This window comes from Acytostelium subglobosum (assembly GCF_000787575.1).
Source record: "Acytostelium subglobosum LB1 DNA, scaffold: scaffold23, whole genome shotgun sequence".
In the NCBI taxonomy this organism is placed as follows: domain Eukaryota; phylum Evosea; class Eumycetozoa; order Acytosteliales; family Acytosteliaceae; genus Acytostelium; species Acytostelium subglobosum.
Window position 1 is genome coordinate 254,407 of NW_012236510.1, and position 13,811 is coordinate 268,217.

The 13,811-nt window shown below is 46.0% G+C and overlaps 8 protein-coding genes across 8 annotated transcripts; 3 read left to right on the top strand and 5 right to left on the bottom strand.

The window, feature by feature from the left end:
* Positions 1-87: 87 nt before the first annotated feature.
* On the bottom strand, positions 88-2,097 carry SAMD00019534_096430 (hypothetical protein; the record flags this gene model as incomplete). The annotated part of the gene is made up of 2 exons (XM_012895110.1): positions 88-2,012; positions 2,091-2,097. Coding segments are annotated over 2 exons (1,932 nt in total), but the record flags the coding sequence as incomplete, so codon positions are not given.
* Positions 2,098-3,508: 1,411 nt separating this feature from the next.
* SAMD00019534_096440 (hypothetical protein) lies at positions 3,509-4,556 on the bottom strand (the record flags this gene model as incomplete). Its single annotated transcript, XM_012895111.1, has 3 exons — positions 3,509-4,044; positions 4,117-4,280; positions 4,360-4,556. 3 exons carry the CDS (start codon positions 4,554-4,556, stop codon positions 3,509-3,511), a joined length of 897 nt encoding a protein of 298 aa, XP_012750565.1.
* A 288-nt stretch (positions 4,557-4,844) lies between these two features.
* SAMD00019534_096450 (hypothetical protein) lies at positions 4,845-5,258 on the top strand (the record flags this gene model as incomplete). The annotated part of the gene is made up of 1 exon (XM_012895112.1): positions 4,845-5,258. The coding sequence occupies one exon, from the start codon at positions 4,845-4,847 to the stop codon at positions 5,256-5,258; it is 414 nt and encodes a 137-aa protein (XP_012750566.1).
* A 13-nt stretch (positions 5,259-5,271) lies between these two features.
* Positions 5,272-6,285, top strand: SAMD00019534_096460 (hypothetical protein; the record flags this gene model as incomplete). The annotated part of the gene is made up of 2 exons (XM_012895113.1): positions 5,272-6,026; positions 6,162-6,285. The coding sequence occupies 2 exons, from the start codon at positions 5,272-5,274 to the stop codon at positions 6,283-6,285; spliced, it is 879 nt and encodes a 292-aa protein (XP_012750567.1).
* Positions 6,286-6,423: 138 nt separating this feature from the next.
* Positions 6,424-7,460, bottom strand: SAMD00019534_096470 (hypothetical protein; the record flags this gene model as incomplete). The annotated part of the gene is made up of 2 exons (XM_012895114.1): positions 6,424-7,077; positions 7,143-7,460. Coding segments are annotated over 2 exons (972 nt in total), but the record flags the coding sequence as incomplete, so codon positions are not given.
* Positions 7,461-7,668: 208 nt separating this feature from the next.
* On the bottom strand, positions 7,669-8,899 carry SAMD00019534_096480 (hypothetical protein; the record flags this gene model as incomplete). The annotated part of the gene is made up of 4 exons (XM_012895115.1): positions 7,669-7,934; positions 8,015-8,126; positions 8,205-8,632; positions 8,698-8,899. 4 exons carry the CDS (start codon positions 8,897-8,899, stop codon positions 7,669-7,671), a joined length of 1,008 nt encoding a protein of 335 aa, XP_012750569.1.
* Positions 8,900-9,361: 462 nt separating this feature from the next.
* On the bottom strand, positions 9,362-10,432 carry SAMD00019534_096490 (hypothetical protein; the record flags this gene model as incomplete). Its single annotated transcript, XM_012895116.1, has 2 exons — positions 9,362-10,159; positions 10,430-10,432. Coding segments are annotated over 2 exons (801 nt in total), but the record flags the coding sequence as incomplete, so codon positions are not given.
* A 541-nt stretch (positions 10,433-10,973) lies between these two features.
* On the top strand, positions 10,974-13,806 carry SAMD00019534_096500 (hypothetical protein; the record flags this gene model as incomplete). Its single annotated transcript, XM_012895117.1, has 3 exons — positions 10,974-11,347; positions 11,404-13,205; positions 13,304-13,806. The coding sequence occupies 3 exons, from the start codon at positions 10,974-10,976 to the stop codon at positions 13,804-13,806; spliced, it is 2,679 nt and encodes an 892-aa protein (XP_012750571.1).
* Between the last annotated feature and the right edge of the window lie 5 nt (positions 13,807-13,811).

The window sequence follows — 13,811 nt, forward strand, 5'->3', positions numbered from 1 at the left end:
GTCCCCATGCGCCCCATCCACAGACATTTGTTGTTGTTGTTGTAATAAATAAGGCAAAGGAAGGCCGTCGCCAACGCGGCTTTATGATGATAATGAGTGAGGAGTGAGTAGTAATAGTATCAGGGAGCAGAGGCAGAGGATCAGTTGCAGCGGCAGCAGACGGTGGACACGGCCAGCGAACAGACGTGTGGATGGCGCGGGGCTCGAGTCGTGATGTTTGATTGTCTTGTGGATGTTGGTGCAGTCGCATGCCTTGGGCAGGTTGAAGTTGGGAATGGCACTGCAGTAGGAGCTGTCCACGGTGAGGCCCGAGGTGACATTGTAGCACAGGACATAGGCCAACACCGGCTGTTGGTAGTCTGACGACGTCGAGTTCGAGCTGCCCGACTCCTGCGATGTCTCGTCGGCCTGCGACGTGATGGCAAACTCCTGGGGCTTTGGTTTCTGCTCGCTGCTCGCATCCTGCTGCATGCGACACAATGGGTCGCATGGCTGCCAGTCCCACTTGTACTTGGAGCAGTATGGCTGTCCTTGGCATGGACGCATGGTCTGGGGCTGGGGCGCGGCAGTGCACATCAAGTTGTCGACGATGCGCCAGTCAAGCGAGTCGACGCAGGACAACATACGCTGTTGAGTGCCCTCGCCACACGCCGCCGAGCATCCATACCAATCGGTGAAGTCCCAGTGATACTCATGCTTGCATGGGTTGTTTGTACAGATCTTGCGCGTGTCTGGCTGCGTAGTCAGGCAGCTCGACTCATTGACGACAGCGCCAAACATGTCCACACAGAAGACGGTTCTGGTCTGTATTCCAGCGCCACATATCTGGCTACATCCAGTCCAGCCCTCCTTCGAGATCACCCACTTGGGGCTAACAATCTTGCAAGTCTCGTTGCCAGTCTTGTGGCCACCTTTCTTTGGCGCGGGCGTGGGATCTGTGGACCCTGCGCTTTGTTCCGATGCGGCTGCGGGTGGTTTCTCCGCGCTGGATGACACGACCGAACTCGAACCCGAACCCTCCTGAGAGGCTTCGGCGGCTGCAGCTGCGGCGGATACGGCGTCACACAATCTTGACGATGCTGGACGCAGGGCCATGCATGTGCTCTCAGGCTTGGTGTTGTTCCTGAAGTCCATGCAAGTAACATTCCTGGTCTGCACGAGACAGTGGCTGTCGGGCGACGATGTGCAGTTGGACCAGTTGCCAGTGCGCCACAGGGCGACCTCACATGCGTCGGGGTTGACCTTGCCAAAGCCCACACGACCATTGTCCTGATCAAACATCACCATGTACTGGCGGAGCAGTGGCAGTCCAAGGATCATGTTGTTATCGAATGCCTCGACGATGCCTGGGCACAACTGCTTGCCGTCCAAGATCAGGTAGCCTGGGATGGCATTCAGCTCGATCAATGATGTGCCGCGATCCGATGAGAACTCGATCTTGAACGTGGGCAGCAGCGCGTTGATCTCGTCGACGGACAGCGCGTACATTGGGTTAAGGATGCACTGCTTCTCGGTGAAGAAACGCGCCGATAGGTAGCTGTTGAACTGCTTGAAGCTGGCGAGGAACTGGATGGTCTGATGGAAGATGGACGAGGGCAGATGCATGACAGGGGTGCGACTGTCAATGCGCGTCTTCCACAGGAATTCGGCCACCTGGTAGATGTGACGCTCGCTCACATAGATGTTGGTCACCTGGAAGCTGTAGGTCGTGTCCATGATCGGTGTGGTGGCCATCTCTGTCGAGAGGATTGTAGTGTCGACGCCACCCAGCCACAGACGCGGGTTGCCATGGCACAAGTTGAGCGAAAACACGCTGGGCACCTTGTTATTCTCACTGTATTGTGTGAGGTAGCCTGTGGCCTCGCGGTTGAATCCAAGGCCAAGAATACCATGAGCCTTAACTGCCGATGAATCACACTTTGGCAACTCGAATGGTGTAGATTGTGCCGTCACAGAGTATATTAAGTAGTTGAACCCAGTGTTGACAGTTGAGTTGTCCAGGGTAAGTCTGTCTGATATCGTGGTACTAAGTATGTGTGATTGATTGATGGGTGGGGTTAGTGAGTGGAATGATTCCAGTCATGTCACACATGTGACTTACGCTTGATAGTATGTTCCATCATTGTATTGGCCTGTGACGCCAACCTCTTGGACGACTGATTGTGGACCAGGAGTGTAGACAGCTAGACCGGGGATACATCCAGCCTTGCAAGTCATGCTGGTGATGGCGGTGATTCCATTCTGGGTATCAATGATCAGGTTGATACCAGGTTTTCCACCGACATTGGCCATTGTACCATATGCTACGAATGGACATGAGTTACCAACAGATATTAATGTAGTCAATGGATAACTCTTTACATTATTGGTGTTATAAGCTTGGACACCATTATCAAATATATAAAATATAATAAATAATAATAATATTATTGTTGTTATTGTTGATGTTATTGTTGCTGTCCGTCTGTTATTAGACATCCTTATATATTTATATATATATATTAATAATTAATAAATAATAATTAATTAAATAATATTAATAATTAATTTCCAGGTTGGATGGAAATTACTTTGTTTGTTGATTGATTGATTGAGTGAGTGAGTCGAGTTGATTGATTGATATAAGTTGTTGGTTGTCCAATAAATAAATAAATATATAAAGTAGGTGTGATGGTAGGATGGATGGATTGTCGTTGTTGCTAAAGCATGATGCTGCAGCAGCAGCTGTTGCTGTTGTTATAAACAACCAATATTATTATATTACAACAAGGTCTTTACAGACGACTTGTGGTGGTAGATTGATTGATGTTGGACGGTGGTGCCAACAACTGCGTGTCTTGCCCAGTCTGGCCATTAACAACAATCAATCAATCACCTGGAGTGAGTGGAGTGACAGGTCATGACTTGTGAACAAGATAAAGGAATTAAGTGTGTGTGGACTTGTAAAGTGATGAAGTTGTGGATGTGACGATTGCTGGTATGTACTTATATGTACTTGTCTACATATCTTAAATACGTCAACATCCGGCATGCGATCATTATTGTGGGTTTGAGTTATGTGTGTGAGTGCGTTTGCGTGTGTGTGTCATGTGATCATCTTAGAAAGAGATATAAGAGTGTGTGAATGATTGATTGTGTGTGTGAGTGTGATGATGTGGGGTGATGTGTTGAAGTGATTGATTGTCCGACAATGTAAGGTGTAGGTAGACAGTCCAGATGTCCGTAGCATGAACTGAGTGATGGAGATGTCTTGTCTTGTCTTGTCTTCTCGTCCATCCATCACATACATCATGGTGAAGCTGATCATGGCAGTCATTTCTTAAAAGAAGAATAGGGAGAATAAGAGGAGTAGATGTTATGTTGTAGTCGCGCATTATGTTGTTGTTGTTGTTGTTGTTGTTACATAATATAGATGAATGGAGTGGAGATGAGGAGGAAGGAAGGAAGGTCTGGATATGTGGATCCTACAAGTTGTCCGTTTGATTGATTGAATGATTGATTGAAATGATTAATTGTTTGTTGAGTGTCGCTGTATGAATATCCATTTGTGTTGAAGATTGGTAAGCTTGGGTGGTATCAACCAACGGTTCTCAGCAAGACGCGCTGGATCTGGTTCTTGAAGCGATGAGTTTGATTCATTCAAAAGACTGTACTCCCATAGCCCAGTGACCTTGCTCTTGGAATGATGGCAAACTAATAGTACATCACGAGGATCAAGCCTCAAGTGTGATTGTGATTTGGATTGAAGTGATGAAGCGTCGTCCACATGATCATAATCATTATTTCCAAGTGTAATTGATATTGAGTCATTCGTGTCCATGAAGTGTAGTGATGACGATGATGTCTTGTCTTTGGAATTGAAGTAATGTACATTGATTATGTTGTTTGATGATGATGTTGATTGATTGTTGTTGATGACTCCACGATGCATTGAGGACATTGGCAACACAAACCCAATGATCATGGCCCAATGTGGCCGATGTCCATTCTGAATACATGGTCTCCAATTCTTATCTGCGTCATATGGTACCAATATAGGATTGCCTTTTGATAGATGTTGTAATATTTGATTGATTGATGGTTGTTCTTGAACGATTGCATCCACATCACTCGTACCAAAGTAGTCCATTGTTATACTGGCCAGATCGAATGCTGAGAACATCTCACCCTCGCGAGAGTATCCCCTCTTGATTGACATTTGCAACATATCCATGGCAGCCTCCTCGTACACTCTATCCATCAAATGTTCAATAGCCATCCTTGCGGCGACCAATCCACAACTTATTGTGTGGGTCAAGGGTCAAGGGTCGAGGGTTAGGGTCGAGGGTCGAATGTCACATGCTCTCATCATTAACATACTTGAATGAACTTTGTAACCTGTATTTGAATATTGGTAACTTGACTAACCATTTGTCATTCGTGTTGGTATTGCCATCGACTGACCATGAGTATAGTATTGCATTGAGTAGCAATGGAAGCTTGCGAGCCATCTCCTTCAGACTGATCTCATACTGTACATCCTCAACATTTCGATCAAACTCACGCTCAACCGTCATCCCGTTCGCTAACGTTCCCTTAATATTAATATATCTGACTAATATTGAATATAATAATATTAAGATATGTATATATATCTATGATTGATTGATCAAATAAAGTGATCTATCACAAACGAAACAGTGTTGGTGGTGTTTATTCCAAAATTGGAAGTGTTTCAAAAGAGTGACCAACAAATGACAAGTTGTCAACTTCCTAACCATTTGGAGTCGTGTATAGTATTGACAGCATGGAGAGGTGAAGAGGGCACGAAGCGGGGTGCCCTCGCTAGACGATGGCGTCGCTCAATGAGCCTCGTATGCAGACGATGGCACACATACATTGTGCAGCTGAACGATGCAATCTATCTCGGACCAATGGACACACTCGTTCAGATAGAGCAGCACGCCTCGTCCAACAGATACTCGCTCTTCCGATTCCCATGGGAATTCAATGCGCTGTACATGCCGCTATTCCATAAACCATCGCTCAAGAAGAACAGCCCGTCGCTAAGCGAGCTTCAGCTCGTGCAGTTGGGAATCCACACATTCAAAGGCCCGCTGGACTTCCTCTCGCTGCTCAGTGCAGCAGAGCGAGTCATACATCCACACACGCTCGCCCTCGGCGTGGTCATTGACCAGGCTGGCAAGTGGCAAGAGCACCACGAGCGTGTCCGGACACGCGACCACCCGACACCTGACGCTCATAATAGAGTCGGATGACCACAAGTTACCGATGGTGGACTCGCTCTTGGACGCCGGGTGCTTCAGCCAACTCACCAAGCTTACGCTCTACGACCGCTTTGCCACTGTCGACGAGGTGTCCAACTTCTACTGTGGACTGGTAGCTGAGGGCGACAGGCTGTTCAGGTGCCTGGAGTCTCTGTCGCATCTGAGGTCACTCTGCTTCCGACTCACGCTTGGAGTTGACCTCCAGGACCAAGAGGAATACATCGACTTTTATCGGTGCCTGCATCAATTCCTCGTGTCAAATCGAACACTGCGAACATTCAAGTTCCCCGAGCACAGTCTGAACGATCAGACACTCGACTACCTGCTGCAGTCACCAACATGTACCATCGACAGTCTGTGCATCGACTTGTATGATCACATGCCCGTTCTGTTGAGACCTCTGGAAAAGCTCAACATCAGCCTCTCGGGCGAGGGCCCTCTGGACACATTCCTCAGATCACTTTGCAACGTCAGACACATCAGGCTGCAGCAAATTCCCAACAAGCTCTTGATTCCTCTCATTAGCTGCGCCAATCAAGCGACATCGATATCGATCAACTTTGGACACTTTGTCGATTGCGAATGGAAGGACCTCACGGCACTCTACGTTGAGCAGTTGAACCTCAACAGGACGGTCAGCTACCTGTACAACATCCAATTCGACGACGACGAAGATATGGACATCAGTCAGAGTCCATCCTTTGCCATTGTGGACCAATGTATCCAGAGTCACCCATCCATCCAGAACAAGTCAACCTGGTATTGGACAGAAAATATATGTCGGCCATACGCGTGTATATTGTATTTATTGTATCCTCATTGATACCTTTGAGGATCGAGCGGATGTTGTCGCGTTGGAATAGTCTGCCATGCTAACGGCCAACAACTGCGCAGCACTGGGATAGCCGGCCACAACGTTGATTGGCGCGTTGGCGCCCACGTTGATAGGGATGATGGCTGTGAGCTTGCCGTCAGAGAGCCAGGTGAATCGGGTGACGGAATCGGGTTTGTAACGTGATGGAGAGTCATGGCTGATCAATCAGTGTCGCATCCAATGTGTCAGTCGCTCATCCATTGAGCCTCGTCCATGTATTATCTGTACATCGCAATGTGACCATTCATGGATCACTCTCTCTCTCTCACCCACTCTAACTCACAGACTGATCAGTGTCAAGTCTGATAGTTCAATGAGCTGGTAATATGAGATGAGGTAGAGTACGAGTGTGCTGACATGAAAGACGAATCGATCACAGAGTAGTCTAATGAATGGGATGTTGTCAAAGGCAACGTCTACAACGGCAAAGAGGAGACACCGCAGTCCAAACTGTTGGAGGAACATCTTGAGTGTGTAATCGATGCTGTCGTGGAAGGTGAATGACACCAGATGCAGGAGCACATAGAACTGCAGGTGGAATGTCATGATCTTGGTCAGTAGGCGGCGCGCCAGCAGCCAGCCCACTATCACCGTGGCAGTCCACCATATCAGCAGGTTGAGGTATACCAGTGGCAGGACCGATCGGTAGACCGCCACCTCTTTGCTGAGTGGATGGAAGAAGCATCGCTGAGGATGTCTATACTGTGTGCCAGTCGTGGCATACGGTAGACTATGCATCTCATATGCTTGCTGGTTGATTGATTCATCGATTGATACATTGGTAACAATTGGGAATGACAACGTCGTCGTCGTCGTCGTCTTTGTTTCTCCATCATTGGCTTCTGTTGTCTGTACATCTGTTGTTGATACAATAACTATATTTGGGTATATCTCTCCCAACTCTTTCTTTGTATCCTTATTCGTATTAACTAGTACCTTTTAAATGATTGATTGAATGAGTATGATTGAGTGAATGAATGAATGATGGGATCATAACATACTTCTACAAGTCCTTTGAATCTATAAGATGATTCATCAGTTTGTAACCATTCTGATTGATGATAGCGTTGGAAGAAGCATGTTCCAGATATATAATGTTGATAAACGTCTATATCCTTTTGTATATCAGACATCAATGCTATAACTATCAGATATATAGCAGCCCATATTATAAACATTGTAATAGTATGTTTCTTTGCATTATCATTATGTTGTAGTTGTTGAGGTTGATCATCCACTCCTTGTCCATGTCCATTATTTAGTTCATTCTGTTGCAAATACATTTGTCTCAATAACTCTTCTTGTTGTTCATTCTCCATTATTATTATGTTGTATGTTGTATATCTCTATCTGTATATATGTACTTGTTTGAATGAATGAACGAAGAATGAAAGAGTGTGTCAACTTCATCTTCATCTTCAACTTCGTGTACTCCCTTTAGTGGGGTCGACGAATGAACTTGAACTTGAACATCCTAGAAACATGAGTCCAAGTTTATTAATAATGTTACATTATAGTTATATATGTTTAGGCATAGTTGGTCAATAGATGGTCAATCATTCTTTTGACAGTGGCCATTTGTACACCGAGTTGTGATGCATAGTCTGTACCAGTGAATCCCCACCAATCGAAACAACCTCTTGGATTGAGTGGATTGGCTTGTGCCTGAGGATACAATATTATCATATTATTACTATCTGCCAACTCATTATATCCTGTGTTCATATAGAATGTATCATTTATCAATGGTATAGTCTGTAGACATCCATGGAATGCAACATGTACTGAGCATGCTATTGTGTTGTGTTATGTGGCGTCATGTTAATATATGGAATCCATCCACGAAGTATGATTGATCAATCAACTAACTTACATCCATCATTGTTCTGACATTGTGGTGGAACATAGGCGAATGCATAGTCCCATAGACTAGCCTCAAGTGCGGTACCATATGGTATGAATGATGCTTGATCAAGTTGAACAATCTAGTTTGAATGATGATTGAGTGAGTGAGTATGATTGAGTGAATGATCAGCTTTGTTCACCTATTCTGACTGACTCACATTTGAAGCGGATGAGTTGACTGGTGATGGTGGATTGACACCTTGGGGGATGATCGAGTTGAGAAGTGCATAGGCAGTGTTGAAGCCACAGTTGTTGATGTAGGCTGGACCGAGGTAATCACAATGATTGCCAAAGTTGTCCGTGACGAATGAGTGCTCAGATGGTATATCAAACGTGGTGTTGATACGACTGTTATCAGTGATGTAATGTTGATAGTACTCCACCAACTTCTTTACAACTCCCGGTACGACCACCGTATCCTTTGTACCAGAGTATATCCAAACTCTAGAGTTTGCCATATTCGAAGTTGGATCAATCGTAAACGTCGATGCTGCAAAGTCTGTCGCATCAATCAACTCTGAAACACTTATTCTCTCTGGATGTGCCATGCAAGCACCTTGTGCAATCTCTACATTATTGTTGGCACCTAAAGGGTTATGATTGAGTGAGTGTTTGAATGATTGATTGATTGATTGAATGAAAGAGGCTTACAGTAATATGGTCCACCTGCTATTATACCAGCACCGGATACTATTGATGAGAAGGCTACATGGAATTGTACGGCCATGTATCCACCACTACTGATCCCACTGATTGTCACTTGTCCTGACTCAACATGTTTGATTGATGATACAACAACAAGAACTAATGATAATAATAATACAATGATATAGTGATGAAGTGATCTAGACATGTCTAGATATGTAAAGATAAATGTAAAGATAAAGATAAAGATGTGTCGATGTCTAGACAAATGCAATTCAGTTGCACGCAAATGGAAGAGGAAATGGAATTGGAAAGATATCTTTGAAAGCTTTGCTTGTGATCTAATCAGGTGACCAATTGGAAATTTATATGGGAAGAGGTCACGTGATAAGATTGTGATCATGTGACTGATCACATGATGGTAATAATTCATCGCATGATCAGTTGGATGATGGAAAGAGTAGAGTAGGAAGTTGAGTTGGAAGTGGAAACAAGGGGTATGAAGTGAAGACCTCGCGTCGTCAGTCCCGCGTTGCATACCCCACTTGTCTGTTGTCCAACCACTCGCGTTGATGACAAACACACATTCCTGGTCAGCCAGAGAGGAAGTTGAGTTAAGATGAAATGTGGGTTTATTATTATCTGATCAGATCCAGAGGGATATCGCTTAGGCAACGACCTCGACCTTCTCTCCACGCTTCTTGAGGGCGGCGGTACGATCGTCCATACGGGACTTTCTGACACCCTTGCTGCTGAGGAGCGACACAAAGGTGGTGGAGCCCTTGCCAATGACAAAGACGTTTCCGAGACGGGTGGCGAACGAGTGGCCAACAGAGTCGGTGACGTGGACGATATCGAAGGAACCTGGATGACGCTCACGGTTGGTGATGACACCAACACGACCCAAGTTGTGACCTCCGGTGACCATGCACAGGTTATTCAACTCGAATGGGATGAAGGCGGTGATCTTCTGGGTGTCCAAGTCGATCTTGACGGTGTCGTGGATCTTGATGGCGGGGTCTGGGTAACGGAAGGTCTGGCCATTGTCGGTGTGGACGTATGGGATGCCCTGGAGACCGGTCTCAACCTTGGTGACACGGGTGAGGATGAACTTGGCCTCGTTTGGCTGGATGCGCTGCAACTGGAAGCGACCCTTGGTGTCAAAGAGCAGACGGAAGTGCTCCTTGGTCTTCTCGATGGTGATGACGTCCATGAAACCGACTGGGAAACGTGGGTCGGTTCTGACGACGCCGTTAACCTGGATGTGTCTCTGCATCAAGATCTTGGTGACCTCTGTGCCAGTCAGAGCGTACTTTAATCTGTTTCTGAGGATGATGATGAGTGGGAGACACTCTCTCAACTTGCGTGGACCAGCGCTTGGTCTTGGGGCCCACTTGCCAGACAATTTGTCCAACATCCAGTGAGATGGAGCTGCTAGTCTCTTCAAATGCTTCTTTGGTCCACGTGCCTAATATTATATTATATTATGTTATATACTTTTGTTAGGACTACTATTGCTATCTTTCCATACTTCATCCTATCTTCGCATCCTCATCCGATGTATCCGTCTCGTATCTGTATCGCGTATCGCATCCTCTTTGTATCTTTGCTTGAATGAGCATCATCATCATAGTTCGTTCTTTCGCATGTATCGTCAATCCGTTGTCTTGTGTTGATGATAGATATCGATGATTCGAAGGGATGAGGATAGGATGTTGATGTATCACATTCCACATACCATCTTTTTATGAGAGTACAGAGAAGGAAAGGAAAGAGTGAATCCTCAACACATCCTTTTCATCCATCCTGCTGCACCTCTCGTCCATCCTCAGCTGGACTCCAAACATCTTTATTTTTTCAAAATTAATTCAAAAATAATGTTTGAGTCAATCAATCTCTCAGAATAACGTTACCCCTTTCAATCATTCATTCAAACAATGTTCAACTTCATCAACACCATCTCATTGTCATAGTTACAGTCATATATAATACTTGTAGTTATTGTTGTAATAGTAATGGTAGTTGTGGTAGAGATTGATCAGCATAATGTTGCTGCTGGATCATCAACAACTACATCATCATCCACAACAACATCAAATTCAAGATCACCAACATCACCAACAACATCGACATTGACACCAACAACAACAATACAACATACAACAACATATCCATATGTTAATGATGGACATTCATCATCACTTTATGGCGAGTTACATGATCATCATTTGAAGAATCATGATGAGCGACTGGCAATGATGTTGGAGAATTTGGATTCATTGATGTCTACATTGTCTTATGATACGGAGCATAGGAGTGCTTCATTACCAAGTGCAAGCTATGACAAGATCATTGGTGATAGACATGGTGGCAATGTTCAATCATTCATTCAATACATGGACAGTGAGATCAGATCGATGAAGTTCTTCAAAGAATGGGCACCACCTGGTTTTGGCTACTCAAGTCTAAGCATCTCCATGAACAATAACAACAACAACAACAACAAAAGCAACAACAAGTATGAATACATGATCGAGACATTCCTAAAATACACACCAAAGGAGGATCACAAGTACCTTCCACTCTTTGAACTATGCTATGGAGCATGCATCCTCCACACGCCCTTTGTTCAAAACGTCAACAAACAACAAATAATGTAAGTCTGATGAAACGGAGGAAGATGACAAAGATGTATTAATCAAATATACTTAGTGACCCAGAGTCATGGTCGTTGATGTCCAAGCATTTGGCAAGAGTACCAGCGGATACTTTGGTACGGCTGTTGGTACAACATGTGGAAAAGGAGCCACCGGTGGGCCGCAAGATCATGCTGTCACTCTGGCTGCTACTCTTCCCATTTGATATGTCAATGGAGTTCTTTGAGATACTCATTCGTTGGTTGGCGACACTCGAGTCATCACAATATTTGATGCATGAAGTATTGTATTACGCCTCAATGGCTGGACATTATGACGCACTGGTTCATCAAACATTCTCTACCTTTATTGGAGCGGAAATCTCTAATTGTCCACTGGCTGCCCTGGCGGTGGACGACCTTTGTCTGTTCAGACAGCTGTATCATGGCGAAGTGAATGCAACGTATCCAACCATCTTGGATCTGGCGATTGAGATGCGTGCGGTGCCCACGCTGCGCTATATCTTGAGCCACTACCCCAACTACTTGATCTCCAATCCCAAGGCCGACCCCGCATACTCTTGCGTGCGCAGTCGCGACGTCACAATTGGACACTTCCTCTTGGCCAATCTTCCATCAATGCCACCCATCAACGCGGATCACGCAGCACACATTCAGAATATTGAGCCCAGCCTTGTCGTGGACAACACCGAGGTGATTGAGCTCATGCTGGAGGAGGGTCTCTACACGCACGAGCCATCAAAGAATGTCAGGTTGTTGCAGGAGGCCATCTCATCATTCTCTGTCGACACGTTCATGTTGATGCAGCGCCACACATGCTATCACGTCGAGCTATTACCATTGCTGGCGGTGAAGCTCCATAATGGATTGGTCCTCCAGTCGCTGTTTGCCTCGCGTCAAAAGACCAAGCCACTGGAGGTGCTCAAACATCTTGTGCTGATGAACATCGTCCACATCAGGAGCTTGGCCATGCGTCTAAACTTGGGCAACGTGGGCACAGTGGAGATGCTCGACTACCTGCTGCGCTCATTCAGTCACTCTGATCACTACGCAGACATTGTCACATCTCAGGAGTATCAACGATCAACTTTTGAATGCTTCAAGGGCAGGGCGATGACGCTTCTGGAGCTGTTCATGCTGGAGGACAACGAGGAGTTTGTCGAGTACCTACTGTACAAAGACCTGGACCTGATGGTCACGACCAAAACCAAGTTCTATATGAAGTGTCTAAGGAATGACCAGATCACCAAGTATCACCGCCTGTTCAGGAGCAAACAGGAGGACCTCAGGACGAGTTCAGTACTCTTGAACGATCTTTGCCGGGATACACTCAACGAAATGCATGGAAAACAACGCGATCACACAACTCTGTTTATGCTTGGACTCCACGAGCTTTTGGCAAAGGTGATGGAGGAGGACCTATTGAAGGGCCAGAAATCTGGCTCAAACAAGAAGGGAAAGAAGAACAAGAAGAACAAGAAGAACAACAAGAACAAGAGTGGCTCTAAGAACACCGGCACCACCTCCACCTTGACCTCATCCACAAAGACATCCGCTGCCGCCGATGACCAAGTTGGCGATGAAGGCGAAGATGTGGAGGAGGTGTTGGAAGAAGAGGAAGAGGAGGAGGACGAGGATGAGATGTTGTTCTTGCCTCAAGGCCTTGCGTCAAAGGTCAAGAGCATCTCTGCACAGCCAACACCTCAGATCATTAAGCAACCCAAGATCAAGCCATTCCCAAAGGAGGAGAGGAGGAATAAGGAGTGTCCTATCACGGTCGTCGCTGCCCAACCTAAGCTCTCAATCAAACCCGATCCAGTACCGGTTCATGTTCAAAGGAGGCAGTTGCGACAAAATGGTACACAACCATCATCACTATCGTCCAAACCAACCATGTCAACTGTCATCTTACCCCAGCAGCCAACATCTCGACCAACATCTCGATCAATATCTCAGCCAACAATATCTCAGCCACCAACATCTCAGCCACCAACATCTCAGCCAAAGAGGGTACCTTCAACAACAACATCATCATTGCAGACTGTACAGCCCGCGCCACAGTCTACGACAAGACCTTCGACACAATCCACGCCAATAGCACTACCTGCAGGACGACCTGTATCACAACAACATCCATCACCGCTCCCGGCTCAGCCTACAACACCAACACCACCACCAACATCAACACAGAATATATCTCGACCTACAGTTGCATCACCTGTTGCCCAGCCTCCAGCTGTGCAACCAGCCCGATCTGTGCGCCCTCCACAACGCCCAAGGGAAGGTACAACGACCGAGCGATCGCGTCAAGCATCCGCACCAAGGCGCACAACCACGACATCAACTACAACAACCACAACATCACCAACGAAGACGCCACATCAACAACCAGCCAAACTGAACTGTCCAACTCTAAAGAGCCCACCTCAAGACAACAACAATGGCAACAACAACAGTAGAGCAT